Source organism: Musca domestica, unplaced genomic scaffold (assembly GCF_030504385.1).
Source record: "Musca domestica strain aabys unplaced genomic scaffold, Musca_domestica.polishedcontigs.V.1.1 20, whole genome shotgun sequence".
NCBI classification, from domain to species: Eukaryota; Metazoa; Arthropoda; class Insecta; order Diptera; family Muscidae; genus Musca; species Musca domestica.
The window spans coordinates 2385293-2406742 of NW_026712250.1; the positions used below are offsets into that span (position 1 = coordinate 2385293).

Consider the following 21450-nt stretch of genomic DNA (forward strand, 5'->3'; position numbering starts at 1 on the left):
AAAAAAAGAAAACATTATCAAATATATATTTTTTTTAATTTTCAGTGGCAATTTTTCTTTTCACTGAAATAAAATTTATAGAAAAACAACTTTCCCATTTAAACTTAAGACATTTTCTACGAAGCATAGCTCCATGGAAACCATTTAGAGTGACCCTTAAGTTAGAAAAGTGAGTGAAAAGATAAGCTCAGAAGGAATTTCTTTGGCAATATTTTTTTCGTGAAGTAGTAGGCCTGTTCTAAAAATCATGATGGCTAGTATCAGATATATTACATCAAGACGAGAAAACAGTGTTACTGACTGACTGTAATTGCTCTGATCCAGTACCTGCAAGAATATACTACTTTTTGAATTTTCTTCGATGTCTAAAAGGGAAAATCGGCTATCGTAGTAACAACTTTTACATTCTTGCAGTTCTGGAACAGACCATATGTGAATAGGAAGTACAAGGTGAGATAAACAATCTGCAACAAAGTCAAACGCCATAGTTTTTACATTTTTTTTTAATCTTATTGAATGAAAGCAAAAAAATGTCGGAAATAGCATCAAATTTTAGAATAAGTTTAGATTTGTTCGAATTGGTCACCTTTGGCACGAATTATGGCCTTCAAACGGCCAATGAAACCGTCACACGCTGCACGAATATTGCTCTGCGGTATTTTGGCCCATTCCCGGCGAAGTTGGTTGCAGTTTTTTCCTCTCACCCTTTATACAAGACTTCTGCAGGATTTCTGACTACTGGAGGCTAGGTGAAGATTAAGAAGAGGTTAGAGACGATTGAACATCTACTTTGCAGATGTTTCAGGTTATCCAACAAGATACATAGGCTATTTGGCAGGTGGGAGATTGAAATTCTAACATTTTTCTCAGACATAGATTCCATCATCATTTACAAGTTTCCCAAAAGCATTCCCTGGGTAGGCAGACCACAATGTTAACTATACTTCTCTCTATAAATCATTTCTTCTTCTCTCTTCTATATCCCCAATAATTTTTATTTCTTACTAAGATGAACACAAGGGTCCAAAGGTCTCCCGTCCATCCCACCATCATTCAAACACCGAGCGGAGTATATTTTCTAATAAGAAACACAATTTCTTATGGTTTAGTGAAGACATTTCTCCGAGAAAAGGTTGCCATAGAATGTTTTTCTTTATGTTTTAAATATGCCCCAAGAAAAATAATTATTAAAATAACTAACCGGGACATTTTTTTATTAAAAATGTGTCGAATAGTTTTTTTTTTTTTTTCATAAAATGCCTTTAGAAAACTTTAATAGAGCTCGATCACACATCACCTTAAAAGGTAACCTTGCTAATTGCTGAAAACTACTCTAAGGGCAGAGTTCTTGGCTATCATTATGGTGGATAAATTGGTGGGATCATTGTATGCCCAAATCGCTCAGAATGCTAAATGCTTAGAAGGTCATCCGCAACTGGTGTCTTTCTAAAATGCACAAGGAAATGTCATAACTGACAAAGAGAAAATAGACATTTAAAAATTTTCTATCTTATTCTCCAACTTACCTTCCAATCCATCCACAAAAGAAACACGTTCATAATATATCCATGTTTTTGGCATATTTCGATAAATTGTTATTTTTCCTTTATTTTAACATTCGTTAGTTAAGAAAAATTGATTTTCGTTTTATTTTTACTTTATTTTAGTGATGTTTGTGTGTGTTTGTTTTAGTTTGGATTTTACACACATGCAATTTGTTTTTTGTGTACTATGGATATTTTCTTTTCCAATACTGTATGTCTTTGGAAGATTTCCAATTTCAATGGGGGTGGGTTGTTTTTCCAGAAAACGGGACACAACAACACATCCGTTTTGACTTGTTTTCCAGGGAACCCCTTTAGAATCTCTCCATCCAATTAATGTTGTTTTTTTTATCTAAAAATGTTTTGTATTTTTTTTTCTAATTTTGGGTAAAAAAGTTTTCTTTTTGTTTTTGTAATGTAGTTTTAACTTGGGGAATGGACAACGTTTTAGCATATTAGTCGTTTGGAGGGGTCTACCAAAGTCCGACTGAGATTATCACAAGATACAAAATTGATTGAAACAAACAATAAAATAAAACAGGCATTTTGCATACTCAAAACCAAAAAGCTGAATTTCCCTTAAAGTATGCTCTACTTTTTTGCGTTTTTCATTTATTGCCCAGAAAGGGAAATTTTAAGAATGCCTTCCATGGGAATCCAAGATTTCTTTTTCAACACAAAATACCAAACCAAAAAATACATAGAAATTTGTTTGGACCAATCAGATCTAGATATAGTATCCAAGTATTTAATTGCTTAGTTTGAACCTACGTTCCATTCGGTCCCACTTCTGTGGAAGATCTTAAATAACATTTTCTAGTTCTTTCTTTCATTCAAACATAAGTAGTTCAAAACGGCTTGTTGTCTTCTTTTTTTGTATATTTTACGCTTTTTTTAGGTTAGTTATAACGTTTTGTTTCGTTTGCAAACTTGTTGTAGTTTTTTGTTTGTTGTTGCTTTGTTTCATATATATTATCCCGTTACGCTGATTGTGATTAAAATGAATACTTATTGTTCTACTTTATATTAAAGATTTTATTTTGTTTTTATTTTGTATATTCTTATGGGCGTTTGGATGGATCCATTCGAAAATGTGGCCATCTATGTTGCTTAGGACTATAAACCACAGGCCCTTTTTCAAAACAAAATTCACTGACCCACCACCGTACCGTACACGTATGTATGTATGGGGGTCAGATAACTGAAAAAGGACCTGTTACCGTGTGTGTATGTGTGTGTTTGTGTATGGGTGTATGTGTATACTACAGCTATCACTACTATTTGCTAAGGGACTACAAAACAATTTACAAAATTTAGATCATATATCGCAGTTTGACATCTATGATCGTCACATGGCTTATAAAAAAGGACATGCATAAATCTTAATAAATATCGGAGTTGAAGAACAACATATTTGTCATTGAATTACGTGTATGTATGTGCAGGACTGGAAAACATCTACACTTCTCTGTAGTAGTAATGCTAGCTATGATCCTAGAAACTGCAGTTGTTGTGCATTGTACTTGCTGGTTGACTCTTTATTTTTGCTAGGTGGCCGACTAAGTAGGCCACCACCATTGCTCATTGACTTTGACCTATATTGCTTTTTCGCCAAAGACCAAGAGTAAGCAAACCCGCAAATAACTGTGCACACATACCACAAATTAGGTTCCATTTAAATAACGGCCATATCTGGTACGTTAAACGTACCCATTGACAAGTTCTCTTTGAGGAACATTGAATCTGCAATTATTACTTCTTAGACATACACACACATACACAATATGTTGTCATCGTAACTACCGGATACATAAATAATAGATATGCACAACATATATTTATAAATACACAAAAGGATAAAACAAACAAATAAAATACGAAAACATACATACAATTTAGAATATTACATACAGATCATAACATACATAAATTAGCCCTACATATACAATTAATTTTTTATATTCTATGGATATTAAATATTTTTGTTGTTTTCTTCTCTCTTTTGCATTAAGACTAAAATTATTTATAATTTATTATTCCAATATTTACAATATTGATTATATGCAGCCACTTGTGTCAAGGTGGTGGCGGCGGCGGGGGTGATTGGTTACTGCCAATTGCAGTTGACCACAAAAAAGACAATTTTGTTGTTGCATTAGGTGTGTATGTAGGTCGTCATAGGTAACATATCTCTCCAGCCACATCAGGATGTGGATGCAAGGAGCCTCTTACACAACACACATGCACAAGAGTTGATTTTTTTTATTTACTGGTTCTCGAATAAATTATTAATAACTAATGGGATGGCATTTGGTTGTTTCTCTGAATGCAAATCACACCAACGGACCAGCTCATATCTGTCCAAGAGGTTTCAAAATTGTTCAAGGGGTTTTCTTTTGAAAAGATGTTGTTGTTATAACTTGTTGCAAGGAACTCAAATTGGACTTGCATTTGCAGAGAACCTCAGCAGCATCCGCATTGAAAAAATAGTTATTTTTTTGGGGGGGAGGAATTATAGGTTTAGTATTTTTCCAAAGCTCGCCTCAGCTTTTTGCAATAAAATGGACATTAAGACTCCCGTTCCTTCTTCACCTTAATCTCTTCTCCTAGAATTGTGGTAATTTCACCCTGCATAAAGGCCCAGGGTATTGTTGAATTTGCCAACGGACAGCGATCACCGCTTGGACAATATACCTCATTGCCAAGACCCTGAAAAATAGAACATTAGAAACATTAGATAAAAAACGACCAACAAGGACAACAACAACTTTGACTTACATTCTGCCTCTTGATGCTTTCTCTGCTGCATGGGAAACAGAATTTATGGTGATTCACCGAAGGGCATTGTACAAAGTGAGTATCTTCGAGTCGTTCCTGGCAAAGGGTACACTTCAGTGTGGTATTTTGTGCTGCATTAGGTGGCGGTGCTGTTGTGCCAGGTGGTGCAGTTCCTGCTGTACTGGTGGTGAGGCCAGTTGTTGGCTGACCTGTAGGATTTGCACCTGCTGGTCCTGTTGCACCATCAGGTCCGCCCTGCGCACCCGGTGCTGACGCTGTCAGTGGACCATTTGCTGGGCCATTGCCAACACCACCCGGTCCACCTGGGCCTACTGGGGGTGCATTTGTTGGTTGTTGTTGCTGCTGATTGCCCGTAGCTTCGGAGCTAGTAACTGTTGTACTGGACACATGACGTGATCCTGATGAACGACGGCTCGAAGAGGAGCCAGCTGAAATAAAACCGACAGAAAAACCACATAAGTTTTTTTTTTGTTTTCACAATGCTACCATAAGAGACAACTTACCTGAACTATTCGGTGAATGCTGGCTGCCCCGAGATGCCGTACGTGGGGGTGGTGGTCCGGGTGGACTGGGTCCATTGCGTGGGCTGCCTGGTGGCAATGTCTCTGTAATAGACATTAAATTAGCCATCGGACTTGCTAATTGGGTTACTGAGGAGGCTGTTGTTGATAATTGTGGCATAGATGGTGGTGCTATTGACTGTGGTGGAAGAGGTTGTGGTTGAGATGTTGGTAACGCTGGTGGCGTCGAAGTGCCCAGCGAAACGGCCGAATGAGGCAATGTTGGAAAAACTATAAAAATGCGATGTAGAGGATATGACCCCACCGCGAAGAAGGGAAAAAATCAAAGATTATACACATTTTTCAAGCAGAAACACAAATAGAACACATACTGAACATGTGACAGAAAGAGAATGTGATATAAAAAATATCGCTAAAACTAGAGACATGACTGAGTCAACATTGAGGTTGGGGGTGGGGGGACATAGTTCGCACAGACCCTGCGTACGTGTTCAAAAAAAAATCCTATAGGGATTTCTTAGTTCTACCAGGTATATACAGTTTTCGTTTCTAACGAGTGAGTACGTTTAAAGCATTATATGAGAAAGGTCAAATATTTACAGGAGCTACTTAAGTTCCTACAATTCAAGTTTACTGATCCAAATGACAAGATTTTTACTTAAAAATACAACTCCCAGGTTCCCTTAATATTCATCATCCATCTTATGAATGAATGAGTGAACAGAATGCAAACATACTTATTCAAAACTTTGTTGGGCGGTGTTGGAATACAAAAAATAAAACTGAAATGTTCATTCTAAATTGTTGGCTATATTTAGACGATGTGGTCGTGTAATCATCAGTTGTTGTTATTGCTTTCTGTGTCGTTTTCATTTTCTCTCTGACGAACACTGTTTATTTTTCTTTTCCTTCCTTCCACGTATTGTATATTCTACCACAGTATATACAAATTTATAAATAAATAAATATTTGTATGTAAAGCATATATACATATCTATATGTATATACACTCTGTGTAGGTTATGTGACGAATAGTTCATTAAATACATACTTCTTAATTAAAAAAAATCAGTGGCAGAGAGAAGGGTTAAAGTTAAGGAAGTGATTGAGAGTAACACATTTCTTCCATAAACAAAGTTAATAAATTGAACAAATCAATGTCAACGAATGGAAGGTTTTAAATTGATTTTCGGCACCCACTGTGATACACGTTCATTTCAACAGCTGTAAAATATTTCAACAATCCATTCACAATAGCACAATTGTGGAATTGTGTGCGGTACACATACACAAATGAAATGAATGTTTTGATATGTATATTTCTGTTGTTCTATTATTATTTTTATTTGTATGACGACAGCACATCAGCCGGTCTAGGGCAGGGGGAAGTGCAAAGAAACGACATTTAGCACAGTGGTTTGTTAGTATTTCGATTGAGATCTGCTTCCTCACCTTTGTATTAACTGGCATTCACTGTAAAATGGTACACCCCATATATATTGAGCTATTTTTACATTAACCATATTTAAGTAATATATTCACGTACGATTGTACTTCAAATAAATAGTGAATCTTCTAATTCAACGAGTAATTTAAGTGCCAGTGTGTTGAACAAATTCGTTATATTATCCATATAATAATTCAACGTAACAGTAGCAAAGATCTTCCTTGTAAATGCTGTGTTCTTCCTCTTTGTAATATTTTCATCCTCAGTAAAATGATATCCTACCATCTACATCAGTTGTTTTATTCCTTTAATAATCTGTTATATAATTTATTGGAACAAAAATTATTGCTAATATAGTTCAATGAAAAAATATTGCCTGAAAGATACTTCTTCTTCCCTTGAGATAATGATACTTACGGGGAAATGATATTTGACATATCTTTATCACCGAAGTGTGTAAAATGTCTTATAAATACATTTTGTGAGCTTAAATCTTTAAAAATTCTGTTTTCTTTTACCAAATCGTAATCGTACATTTTTATTACAGAAACACAAACTTTTTCAGTAATGGTTCTAAATCCCCTGTGAAACCCCTCACTCAAATAATAAAAAAAAAAACAGGTATTGATGACTAGCGGGAAACACGCAAAGGGGCTTGTGCCTGTTCTCGGTTGAATGTGTGGGACCATGCTTTATACGTTATAGTATAAAAAATATATGTATATTTGTTGGCCGGCTGTTTTTTCGTTTTATATATTTATTTCTGTCTGTCCGTCCGCCCGTCTAAATTGACTAAATAACAGCAGCATGATTTTTCATTCAACTTAGTACGCATACATACGTCACTTTCAGAGTGGTGGTACAAAAAAGTAATAATGGTGATGGTGTCAGCAATTGTGTGCCTTGGTCAGGGTGGGGGAAGAACGTGGAGACGGTGTGTTTGGTGATGGTGGTGGCGGGTAAATTGTCGTTGGCATGCAAACGTGCATGTACGAGTACAAGTTCATTTTCTTCTTCTTCTTCGTCGTCGTCTACTTGTTCATGTCGTCGTAGTATTATAGTCAGCCATTCCCCAACTCTCTCTCCACTCCCCAATGGTTTTGTGGGCAATGACGACGTTAGCATTTGCCAAAGTCTATTTGTGGATTTGGCAGTGGAGGGACGTGTTTGTTGTTATACACAACAATCCAACGGATGCTTGGAAATTATGAGGCTGGTCTTCGTGTTTTTGGCATACATATTTGCAACAACATACACATACATACATACATGCAAACCAGCCACACAACAATGTGCACCATAAAGTCATGGAATCAACATACATACAGGACATGTCTCGAACATACACATGCACAGTATGCACGTAGATGGGTAAGAAATATTTGAGCGGTTCGAGAAAAAACAAAATAAAACATTTAATGCGAATAAAAATATATTCAAGTATTCACTTGTAAAACCAGTTCTGTTCCCTACTCACACAGTGTCTGTCGTCCATAGTCATAATGGCCTTAAATTTTCAAAAAAAAAAAAAAAATCAACAACAATAAAACCAGTTGTCCAATGCAAACAGTCAAATGAACCGGACAAGTTATAAAAGTGGCTGGCAGTCACGTTCAGTTTGTCCGTTTAACCATTCCAAACCCAACACCAGTACTCATCAATGCTGACGACCGACTACTACTTATACCTCCCCTGCTATATATTCGTAAAATTTAAATGTCTCCCAGCCACAGTGCTGGACTGGACTACAGCTGAACGTGTTTGGCATAAATTCAAACTCCCGCGCACTAACTCATTACTAATGCTATTGGCTAGCGTATGTGACCGGAATGTTTGATTAAAGCAATAACTTCAGACAAACACACGCTCAACGCGCTATACCTTTCGCACAAGCATATTAGTATTCCCCAGGCCAACACAACGTTGTTCAGTTCGTGCATTCAGTAATCATCATTACGGCAATTCGATGCTGTCCTGAATTCTAACAAGCATTTCTTCATATCAATAAGTATATTGGCAAAATTACACCCTACATTCTACGATATGAGCGGCATTCATTAACACATCTTGAAGAAGTATACCAAAAATGTTATATACAGTTGGTCCTGTAAATTGATTTTTCGCATGGAATACAAATCTGCCTGTTGTCGTCGTGCATTGAACGCATAGTATCATAACCACCCATGATAGAATAATATAGGTAGATGCATCAACGCTTGGGATATGTCAAAAGTTTTTAAATGTTTTTCAAAAATAAGTATAATTTTATATGTTTTATTATACGACGCCAATCGGAGATTGTTATGATATTAATTTTTCAACATTATTTTTACGAATTTACATAACTTTTCATTCAAAATTTTCAATTTTAAAATTGTTTTGACAGTTTATTGTCCCAGCAGCTGTGTCAATGCGAAAACCTGTTTTCTTCTACCCATTTGGAAGTGTTGCCACATGTGAATTGTGTTTTTAAAGTGGCCTAACCACACATCAACTCAAGGGTTGTATTATACATAGTCATACGATCTACATCACATGGCAGATCGTTTAAATAATATATTTAGATATTAATTAACTCTAATCTAAATACAAATAAAAACATATGTTCATAAAATGCGTACGTTGGCAGGTGTGAATGGTCGGACGATTTTCTACAGAAAAATTCTTGCGATAGCAAATGTATCTAGTAACTTATCTTATCTATAATTGCTTTCATTATATATCTAATCAAAACTTTGTTTTTTTATCAAACGACCTTATCTATGAGAACAACTTTTCATTGCTTCTTATCTCCTATTGACACTTATCCATACGCAGCGCTCTTTTTGATAGTCAGCAATAATTTTTAACCCAAAATGTTTGATTTTGAACTCAGCTGCATGATTTTGTTTTGTTCAATCGAGCAATTTCGTTTTAATCAATACCCAGACCAAGTTAAAAAAATAAAAACAATGACTGATTAACAAATCTAACATACTTTCTTTGTGTCCCACGTCAATCTTATCTCAAAGCTCATAACGTCACAGATAGATATTCGACAAGGTTTTTCGTTAAATAATCATTAGCCTGATGTCAATAAATGCGCAGTTAAAGAAAGAGGATATATCGGCATGCAGCTGACTTCAAAATGTTTTAATTTTGGCAATAACTGAAACAGAGTTGCCATTTTAAATGAAATGTGCAGCATATATAACATCATCCTTGATCTTATGATACTTTCATTGCTTATTTTATATTTTCCATTTGTTAGGTTTTGCGATCAATACTTTCGCCATGAAAACCCACATTTCTATATAAATAATGTATATACATAGATATGGCGGGGCATTATGCGTTTACTCAGAATCAACGAGACTTTGTATGACTGGCTTGCTTGTCAACTGGTGGTGATAACACGACATTCTGTATAAAGCGATAGTGGCTTTCTTATCCTTCTCCGCCTCCCTCTCTCTCTCCCCCTGTCTTTCTTGCTCATAAAACTTTGCACACAATACGTACGTGTATCAACACTCACTGATGATTGTATAGAGAGTAATTCAAATCTTTATGGCATTTGTGGTGGTAATTGAACGCGATAAGATTTCTCGTTATCAGTTCAAATAAACAAATATGTATAAGAAGTCGAAAAAAAAAACACCACAGTCATCTGTAGAGAATTATTTGTACATTGATATTGTGTCCCTCCGCGTCCGTCCGTCCACCTATCTGTCCATTTGTATTCTGATCCATATCGGTGCGGAGATACAATGTGGAGAGGTATCAAAAGTAAATACCATTTGTAAATTAACATTTAAAAGGCGGAGAATTCAGAAACAGCAACTGTTGATAAGAAACAGCAACACGTCCCACCAAACGGTTTTCCATTCTTATCACATTTTTTTTGCCTTTGCTGCCGCTGCCTGGTCTTATCAGCCAAATTTTCCGTTTGTGATAAGATAAGTGCGATTCTAGCAGAGTATGGGTTTTCATTGGACGTATACAATTATTTCTTTTGATTTAGCAACAGTATGTAAATACTTGCAGACAGATAAGTTTTCTTTTGTAGGCGCAAAAAAAGAATGTCTATGCCGTATGACATGCATTTTTAGTTTGGTCATGCACTTGGAATGTGGCATGATCACCAAGCAATTTTAAAAACTAAAAACTGGGATATGATCGGCAACGTCTAGGAATATTCTCCCTGTTTTGTTTAAGTGGGGCATATTAGTTATATCTTTTTATCATAATTTCTTGCCAGAAAATTACAAAAGAAATGGTTGTGTTTGAGCATTTTATGAACAAGATTGATAGTGTGTACACCACTTAAGTGCTATTAATCTCTAAACATTTCTGAATAAAAACAAATTATTTGCATCTACTCATTCATCAATTTCACTCATGAACATAACATAGTTTTGAGATTTTAATACCTCATTCTAGAATTTGCAAACATAAAGTAAGGCATTATTGATTCAGGAGTGTCCCTATAGGGGTGTTCACATTACAGAATTTTTGGTTTGTTAATCTAAAACCATCTGGCCAGCCATGAGCAAATAAATCAATATTTCTTCACATGTTTGGGAGCACCATATTTTAAAGAATTTAAATTTGAAAAAAATGCCACTTGTCACAAATCTTCATAGGAGCAACACTTTAGAACATTAGTAAATTATAAACGTAACAGAGTTTATTTATTTTTTTTTTTTTTTTTCAATAACACTAATGAACAAACAATGTAGTCCATGGAACCAAAACAATTGTTACATAACATAGTTTTGAGATTTTAATACCTCATTCTAGAATTTGCAAACATAAAGTAAGGCATTATTGATTCAGGAGTGTCCCTATAGGGGTGTTCACATTACAGAATTTTTGGTTTGTTAATCTAAAACCATCTGGCCAGCCATGAGCAAATAAATCAATATTTCTTCACATGTTTGGGAGCACCATATTTTAAAGAATTTAAATTTGAAAAAAAAAAAGCCACTTGTCACAAATCTTCATAGGAGCAACACTTTAGAACATTAGTAAATTATAAACGTAACAGAGTTTCTTTTTTTCATTTTTTTTTTCTGTTCAATAACACTAATGAACAAACAGTGTAGTCCATGGAACCAAAACAATTGTTAATTTATTTCATTGTACCTATTATTGTTTATTCTAATAAAATAAACATTGTTAAACTCATAACTACAACTACAGACAAGTTTTGCTAACAAATTATAACTGTCATACTAATTAAGTTTATAGTGTTTAGACTTGGTAGACATAGCACTCATGGTAACAGTTAATAAAAAAAAAACTATATACCCAATCCTTTTGGAAAAAAATTCTAACGCCATGGTAATACAATGTGTGCAAAATAGCTAAAATTTCCGTGAAATAATACCCTTTGAATGCACAATGCTTTTTCCATAATCCCAGAAATGTTCAATGCCCGATTTCCTAGTTAATATGTATATTTGCTCAATATAATCTAATACATGAACCTTAGTCAATATCTGCAAAAGAGACATTTACACACGAATATTACAACTCCTTGTTCCTAGACATTTTTTTTTCTTTTTTCATCATTTGCTTCGTAAAATGCACGCGCCAAAATTATTCCAAAAAGACCAATAAAAAAGACACGAATCAAAATTAGTTGTATATCTGGTTCTGTTGTTGCTTTCCTATCCTATTTTATTTTTGTACTCGTGCGAGTTCATGGTGCATCGTCAACTACTCTCACTCTCTTCTCACTTCCTGCAGAATGAAAAACGCATACATTATTCCCCGTTTGTTTGTCTAACTTGAGAAATTTTCCTCTTCTCCTCTCTTCTAGTACAGAGATGATTGTGGCATTTCAACAAAATTTTATTTAGAACATCACATAGCTTTGACGATGTAAAAATCATAGAGAGCGAGAGAGAGAGACTTTACTAGGTACACACATAATGAGAAAAATATTTTCGTGATTTCGAGTACGGAAGCCAGTTTGGTTATTTAAGAAGACAGAAAAACGTAGTTATCTTCTTCTTTTCCTTTTTCCGTTTCTTTGGCATTCCAGTTCCTGTGTGGGGCCTTGCACCAACTAAACAAGTCATTCTACCTATATAACTACCCAACAACTGTCCAGCGCTGGCGGGGAGTAAAGTATCTATACACTTGTACATACAATAATTTACTTGACACCTTCTCTTCCTGCCTTGCAGCACCACCCTTTCTCCATCGTTGAGAATACCAGTCTGACTGGGAACATGTTGTTTAAGAAGACAGACGGACAGACAACAGCAACAACGAGGCATAGTATGTAACCAATGTTGTTGTTACTCGTGACTCCGTGGTCCGTGTATATGTTACGTGTGTTACGTATCTGCATAGTTGTTTTGTTGGCTGGGCCAGTTAGCGAGACACGCTGGAGAGGATGGTAGATAGATGGGAATAGCGACCATCGTTCGTTCGTTCACTGTCGTCGCCTCGTCCAGTTAGAGCGAAACTGGTTTGGTGACGAATGCTTGGATCACACACAACATTCATACATACAGACAGACAGACATACGAACAACAAATAACAACAACAAAAAACAATAACATCGTATAAACTCGTTTTGGTAGTGTAGGTAGGGGTATTCTGTGTCTGCATGTGAATTGGTCTGGTTAGCGATTTTGGCACGTTAGCAAAATTCGATCATTGCGCATGACATGTTTTGCTTCTTCATGGCTTAGTTAGTGAACGAAGAACGCTCAATGTACTCTGAATTAGTATGGGGTTAGTTCACGGGTACTCGGCTCATACATGCACACCAATGTAAGCTTTATTTGATGAGTGTGTAAGTATGTACGTGTTTTATGTTAATATATACGACGATACATACCTAAATACAAGTACGCGCGCATATGGATTCGGATTTATAGTATTGTGTACCACAAACAACAACAAGAACGAAAAATGAACGCTTAGAGGATAACCGTTACAATTATGAGCCCTTGGTATACACAACAAATGCACAAATAAAAGCAAGAAGCAGCAGCAGCCATAAGGATGGAGAAGAAGAAGAAGCACCAGAAAAGCTTTTTTTCATTTCTTGTTGTGATGTACACGCCAATACCATTATGCCCAGGCCCAGATATGAGCATGTATGAGAGATTTGGGCCAAGCTCAACTCTCAACGCTTTCCAGGGTTTCCTTAGACCCCGAAAAATAAAACTCAAGTAAATAGGGTGTTTTGTGTATCACCCAAATTAAAGTGGTTACCTGCGGCCAGTAGTGCTTTTATCTTATCAATAACGATAAGTGTAAGCCCCACACCGATAACAACAAAGGCAGTTCCACAACGGAGTGTGAGTATGTAGGGTACATATCTCTCAAGTGTTGTTTTGATTTAATTTCTTATAGGCGATCGGGGGACCGACCGACCACACAATAATATCTTCCACGAAAAAAAAACGATAAGCCTATCTCGTCCCAAGATAACGAAAACCGACCAACCTCTAAAACTGTAAAGTAATTAGGAATTTTTTTAATGGCAAACATTTGAAATGTGATGGAAAAAATTATTTTTATCTTGTCATTATGATCTTCGTTAGCACTACCAACAATTATGACAACAACAACAACAACAAACGTGACATCGATAATAGCAACACTAGTGGAGTTATGCCTAGAATTGTAAAATGTAGCTTCTTTTGGGCTATACTCACCGCCAGGCTTAAAGGTGGAGGCATCAAACGAAGGTGCCCTGACGGGCTGATGTTTTTCCCGCATCCCCGATGAACGTTCCGATACAAATGAAACTGCTGCTGGCAATGATTCGCCCCTCGTTAGTGGCGGACGTGTTGAGGGATCATCCAAGGCCGGTCTTTTCATGCCCGATGGACCGCTACTGCCGTCTGTGTTACCATGATCATCTTCCTCTGAGGGGGATCTCTTAAGATTTACCGACAATACTGGTGGCACGGGCACGGGTAAATGCGAAGGATTGATATTGGAACCTGCTGCTGCAGCGGCCGCCGTCACAGCCCGACTGGACATGGACATGTGATGTGGCGCCATGTGTGATATACGCACGGGTCTAACATTGGCATCGTGCGGCTCCATTTTAACGGGGAAATCCATGAGTGTGGTCTGTGGCGGTCCAATTCGTTGAGCAGGATATGCGTGATGATGTTGCTGTTGTCCCACTACTCCCACACTAATGGGTCCACCGCCGGCCGCCGTGACCCTGTGTGTTTGACCTTGTGCGGGTGGTTGCACGGAGCTGGTTTGGACTTCGCCGTTTTCATGACTCCTCTTGGAGGCCTGATGCAGACGTTTCATTTGCCGGGCCGCATCGAGCACTAGTTCAATGCGATCCGCACCCTCATAGTTGACGCAGCCCCTGCACACAGCTTCTGAAAAATCATTGATCATGGCCCAGGGCATGCGGGGCAGATCGCACAAATAGCAATGCTGTCGTTTGGTTTGTAAGGACATGATGGAACACGTTTTCAATACTTAATCACTGGAATATTCCTTTTTCAAACATGAATTTTGTAAAATGTCGTTGGATTTCTCTGGAGGTCTTCTGCGTTATTGCAGAACACGACCTGTCCTCCTTTTTTTTTCTAGGTAGAACTACACCAGCCTACAGATTTACACAATACACAATTTTCAAAGGACCTCTTTTTTGCTTCCTGTTTCTTTTTGGCCTTGTATCAGATATTAGATTGTCCTTGGAATCCCCTAGGAAGGAGGATATTTATTTTTAGTTGGTGAAACACCTTTTTTCCAAATGTTTGCTTGTTTGAAATAATTTATTTTAATTCAATTGTTTAAAAATCTTTTCCTTAATGGAATTGGATTGATTGGTTGTTCTTCATCCGCATTATCCACAACGGCGAACATAAGCGAACACCATAATACACATCACAACTGCACTCATATAATGTCGCAAACGTACTAAACACCATCCATGAGGCCGTTGTCCGTTATAAGACCGTATCGAGCCGTGTACTGTGCTGGCTGGCTGACTGGCTGATTGTTGGTTCGTGAGAAGGAATAACGAATGGTTCGTTGGTTGGCTCGCGTTTTCTTCCTTTTCCCCTTCGATAGTCCTTTATTGATTTTTGTGTATTTGGCAAGACATGGAAAAGAAGGAAGGAAATCCTGCAAAGGCAATATGTAAACACACCACAAACTTCACTGTATCCGTATAGCAGTCTGACAGTCAATAGATTTTTCTCTATTTTCGATACGCGTTAGCGGAGTTCAAAACGCATGTCCTTCCTCATTTTTATTCAAATTCTTTTTTAGGGGATATTTTCGGGTGTCAGGTATTACAATCCATTTTTGTTTTTCATAAAAATCGCAATAAATATCCAAATTTCTTAAAAAAATTATGATGTTCTGAATTCAATTCTTATTTTATTTGTTATTCTCTCAAAACTGTAACCACCGCGCCGTTGGTTTTTTTTACCGTAGACGAGAAAATGCGACAATACGATAGTGATACATATAAATTTTGTGTATGTATGTAATCGAAAAAAATAAATACACAAATTTTATGTGATTGTTAGGTAGGTAGGTAGGAATCCGTTAAATCGACGACAAGACGCGCGCTCTACCTTTGTATCCAACAGTCTGCAACCGAATAAAACGGAATAGACGCAAACGGCACTCTAAAGTGATTCACTCGAGAAATTCACACTCCTCGCGCTCGTGTGTGTATACCATTCACAAACGTCGTATTACCCTGCCATGCCCAACCTACCATCCCCGTGCCCAAAGTCTTATCGCTGTAATCAACATCATTAGCCGGCAATGTAGTTGGAGAGGCCGCTTAAGTAAAGGGGCCCCGTATATAGAATTAGCACAAAAAATTCACATTTTCCCCAAACTGTCAGACTTGTTTTTCGGTAAGTATGCGAGGGGTGGACAAAAGAAATCTAATGGGTATAAAGAAAGCCCTTTTACAAAAATAAATGACTACTATTTTGAGAAACGAAATTTTAGATACATTCATGGTACAATGCATTCCCAATTCTGCATTTTCTGTAAATTACTTTGTCAAAGTTTAAGGCATAAAAAACAGTTCCCATCTCTGATTTTGTGCGTATACAATGTTGCCAAATGTATAAATTTAAAAAAAGTAAACATATGTTTACATGACTTTACCTTCTTAGTTCTACTAAGGATACATCATGTAGAAATATTTTTTTCTTGTGGGAAATATCCGCCAATGGGGCCCCAACTGAGGGCCTGCACCTCACCCACATCCGTTGTATTATTGTTGGCATATTAAAAAAAATCATCATTCTCAACAACCATCACCTACCAACACATATTCAGTTGTGTGTTTGGTGCCCTATTCAATATTTACTTAAGATACACATCACATTGTTGTTGTTGTTGCTGGTGGTGGCGTGTGAGAACCTCACGTCTGTGTGTTGAGCACGGCAGTGTGTGTGCGTGCGGTTTTTGCTGATAAACACATAGATACTGTACCCGAATCGTCATCTACGTGTACATACACAAACTAGAGAGAATGGAATGCGCATGACAAAGTACAGTTTTTTGGAACAGTGGGTTGCGGGGTGAATACCAATGATTTTTTTACAATAACCTCAATATCTCTAAAGTCAGATTATAGCTAAAGTGGCTGGTGTAAATGATAGCCGTTTAACTTAGAAACAAACAGGGTCTAAGAAGTTTGATTGTCTGAACAATATAGAATTTATAACTATCAATAATAAGAATCAACTGCAATGACGTGGATATATGTCATGGTCCAATAAGGAGGTAGAACCGCTTCGTAAATGAATTAAATGCCTAGATTTTCTTTGAAGAATATGATCTAAACAGCCCTGAGACTATGTCCGTTTCCTGTCAAATTTCCATGCAACAGGTTCTTTTCATTTATTCAGTATTTTTCTCATTTTTAAAATCAGTAACACTGGGGGAAAATTGTATTCAATGCCTGGATTTTCTTTTAAAAATATACAGTTCTATTTTTCAATTACATGGCAAAACTGGCGAATAGCTTTAATGTTCGTCTCGCAATGTACGCGTTTTCCACTCATTGATTTTGATAATATTCTGTTTTTATTTTTCAAAACAATAAAAACATACACAAAATTAGCAGGAGTCGGGCATACTTAGAAAAAACAAAAAGTAGTCAGCTGATAGCTCTACCTTACTCTCTAATCTACCTTTCCCAACCTAGGGCATTTACAAATACTATATTAAATCCATATCTAAGGAACCCTATTAAATCCTTAACCAAAGATGTGAAGAGACAGAGTTAAAATATGGCAACCCTGTGAAAATACATCTATTGTTATGATATCATAAGAACAGAGTTATCTATTTTAACTGATTTAATCGCTAAGGCAGAATGCAAATTTTTGGAAAAGTCAATGGAATAGATTTTTGAAACCACATTTTTGGATTTTCAAAACTTTTATTTGTCAATAGTTTCTGTAATTGAGGTTTTTAACATGCATCAATCAATTTCTCAATTTCATTCACTGTAAATGATAGCTCATCATTGTGTTTTACAATATAAAAGTCATTACTATTCGCCTCACAAAAATTGCAACGAATTCACATCAGCCTTTAAACCACTGTGCCATGAAACAAATTAATGTGATGATTTTTCGAATGTGACGTCACATAATAGTACAACTAGGAAATATTTGGCTCGGACATTGCTGAAACCAGAGAACAAAAAAAAACAACGTACAGGTATAACAGCAATCGTAGCTATTGCCACAAACACGAAACAGTAATAAGGGATCATTTTCAAATGAGTTCTTTGGCACAGAGGTTAGAGAGCGTAGCGCAAAACAAAACATAAAAACTTGGACATAATGCCAATCTTTGAAAAACGGGGATAAAACATGAATATGGACAAAAATCAACCCTTAACAAAGTAGTTTTTGCATCTTGACTTAATTGCACGTACATCATTTTCGGGGATGCACATTCCCCCACTGCCGTCAACCCCCTTTGGGTTACGCCAGTAAAGTCCTGCCAACAGATACATACCGGATTGCGTCGTCGAACAAGGTGTATTGTGTATACATAATGCTGGGGATAAATGTACGAAAAAAATGTGTATACAAAAACAAGTTTTACTTGTATTCACTACCCACTTTCATGTCTCGTGCTTCCCTCACTCGCGCTCAGTCACTGTGTGTTGCAAAGCAAACGTATGTTTGCGTGTGTGTGTAGGCCTGTTTGGATGAGTTAATTTAAAAGCAAAAAAACAAAAAGGAAAAAATCCAAACGAGGCGCGTCATAGTCACTAACCAATACTCTCACAATGACAACAAGAAGAAAAAACAACAGAAACCGAGAAAAACCATAATCGATAGAAATAAAAATGTAAACATACCACATTGTTCTTCTCATGTAGGTATGCAGTACCTTGACACATGTGTAAGTGCAGCTGTGTGTGATCGCAAAACACCCAGAGAAAAAATGGGGGGTTGAAGGAAGCGCAAAAGAGAGTGCGCGAGTATAGAAGTAATAAATTTATTTTTTTATTGTTTTTGTTGTGAGAGAATCACTGATAAGTTGCATATTCAAATCCCACCACATGTACATATAAAAGAAAATGCTGTAATATTATGTATTGCCGTTGTGTCATTTCCCGACCAATAATCATGAGAAATTTGGTCGATTTGGTTCTACTTCGAAAATTGATAATATATTCCATCTCGGGTTTAAGGAGTGTAAGAAGAGTATTTATAAGAAATTTACATGGTGAAATAAGGAAGGTAAAGTCATCTCAAATAAGCATTCCCATCTGCATTTTCTGAAACTTGACTTGTCAAACAGGTTCCCATCTCTGATATTTGTATGTACAATTTGTTTATAAATATATATTTTGACAATGAGATGTTGTCAAATGAAAGAATGTAAACATATGTGATTGCATGACTTGACGTTCTTAATTCTACCATGGAAAGTTACTTCCACAACTCAAAAAGCTAAAACATTGATGATCTTATGCATTATATGTCTTATAAATATTTAATAAAATCGAACCGAAATAGAAATTTTTAAGGTGTATATCATGGTAGAATTAAGAAGGTAAAGTCATGCAGTCATTTTTTTCGAAATTATTCATTTGACATCTCATTGTAAAAAATTATATCTATGCTGTGAAAGAGCTTTTTTTTTTTGATATTAGGATACCTTCATTTTATTGTACCATGGGAAAATAGTAAAATGATTAAAAATAGCTACTTATTCGAAGGTATTACAAAATGTCGAATGCTTATTTAAAAAAAAAATAGTTAAAATATTTAAATTATTGCCTAAATTTGTATAAAATTTTCACATCGGCTGATTTTCTCTAAGATGGTGATACTAGATCATTCTTTCTGAGATGTTTTTTAGTGTCAGAATTGCAAACCCTAAGTAACTCTTCTGTCAAAATGCTCTCTTCACTCACTCTCTACTACTCGAATTTTTTTAATAATTTGTACGATTTATTATAAGGTTCATTTTGACCCTTTTTTTTTCTGGGATAATTTTGGTAGAAAATCAACAACAACTGCACTGGCAATAATGTGCCTATCTGCAATGTACGTGGTGTATAGATACGAAATAAACACGAATCAAAAGTAAACAAAAACAAAACAAAAAACACTTCACCAACACATATTTGAATTACCCACAAATACTCTCAACTATTTGGATCTGGTTTACGCTGGCCGCGACTGTATGTGAATCGTACGTCTGAATGTGATGAATAGTGTAGAGAAGAATTTGCAAAAAAAAAAAATAATAATAAAAACAGAGAAAACAAAACAAACCGCTGCAAAATCACTAGAAAGAAGAGTGCGCGGGCAGAGAGAGAAGGAAAAGACTTGAACTGGAATGTGGTTAGTGTCGTTGTTGTTGTTGTATTCAACGGATCTCTCTCTCTCTGTGTGATGCAAAAAATTCCTATTCGTGAATCTCGTTCTTGCTCTTGTTAATCGTGTTCCCAAAGTGTATACATTTGTGGTTGTTTTTCGTTTTGAATTTGTTGACCGGGCTGGGGTGGCGGCAAAGGTGTGGGGGATATGTTTAAACTATTTTTGGTTTATTGCCAAGTGATGTTTCTCTACTTGTTTTGAACACTCACACACATAAACGTATATTTTATTTATTTTTTTAGTATGTCTGTCGTTTTGTCAATTTGTACTATGCCTGCCATCAATTGTTCTGTGTTGCCTGCATTTGCCCATAGAGATACTAACATCGAGACGTAGTAGTATACATCATGCCAATAATTACGTGAACCCATGTACTCTAAACAATTGCGCTCATGGCGATGGTATTGAGACCACCTTTCTCTTCTCAAAAATGATTGCCAGGCCTGTGAAGAGCTATAACAGGCATGAGCTATTTTGCTTTCATTCATAATTTAATGGTGTTTTGCATCCAACAAATGTTGACATATCAGAACCGATCTTAAATTTGATATAGGTACCTCAGTAGTAGACGCTTACATTTTATCCTTTGGATTTTGTTTAACCTAATTAAAAGCTCTGGTGTAAATAAGATCTGGAACAAGAGAACTTATTTGCTACTCCTCCTCCTCCGTCTTCCTTACTCCTTTCATAACACCTAGGACAAGTACCAAGTAATTTAGTAAAAAAATAGTTATTCATTCGTTAATAATTTTTTTGACAATCCCTCAATTTCGCCTTGAAGTGGGGGAGAAAATGTATATCCAGGATGGCGCAAACATTGATATTAGTAAATATCCGAAAAGCCTGCGACCGATTTATTTACCAAGATATCTTTATATCTTTTTAGAAATGCCAAAATACATATCCAAGTTTTCTCTAAGACCCGCAAAATGTTGTCCTATAAATTGAGAATTTTGCTATTATTAGAAAAAAAACAACAAAATATTTTCCCCATTATTTCCATTTTTGGTATTAATCTAACTGTTCTTAACGTTCGCACGTAAACCAGCTAGCTCAGTGATGATTTGCAAATGTTAAACAGATGTGTTCAAATAGGTATTTTCATAAATGCTGTTTGAAGACGAGAATGACAACAATAAAATAGCTATGAACAATACCGCCGTGGTGTTGTGGACCTTGAATACGTAACGGCTATTTAAAAATGATCCTACTTCTTCTGTGTCTCATGCCATGCCGTCGTCATAAATAAACCTGTTTCAAAATGCACACA

General features: G+C 36.2%; 1 protein-coding gene across 2 annotated transcripts; it reads right to left on the reverse strand.

Moving 5' to 3' along the window:
* Positions 1-1940: 1940 nt before the first annotated feature.
* LOC101890131 (probable E3 ubiquitin-protein ligase IRF2BPL) lies at positions 1941-16009 on the reverse strand. 2 transcript variants are annotated; one of them, XM_011291847.3, is made up of 4 exons: positions 13974-16009; positions 4847-5134; positions 4323-4771; positions 1941-4253 (listed from the first exon to the last, which is right to left on the reverse strand). In XM_011291847.3, the coding sequence occupies exons 1-4, from the start codon at positions 14743-14745 to the stop codon at positions 4113-4115; spliced, it is 1650 nt and encodes a 549-aa protein (XP_011290149.1). In that variant the 5' UTR covers positions 14746-16009; the 3' UTR covers positions 1941-4112. The 2 variants fall into 2 exon arrangements, with proteins under 2 accessions (XP_011290149.1, XP_005177790.1); XM_005177733.4 differs by having other exon boundaries at positions 4847-4948; positions 13974-16005.
* Between the last annotated feature and the right edge of the window lie 5441 nt (positions 16010-21450).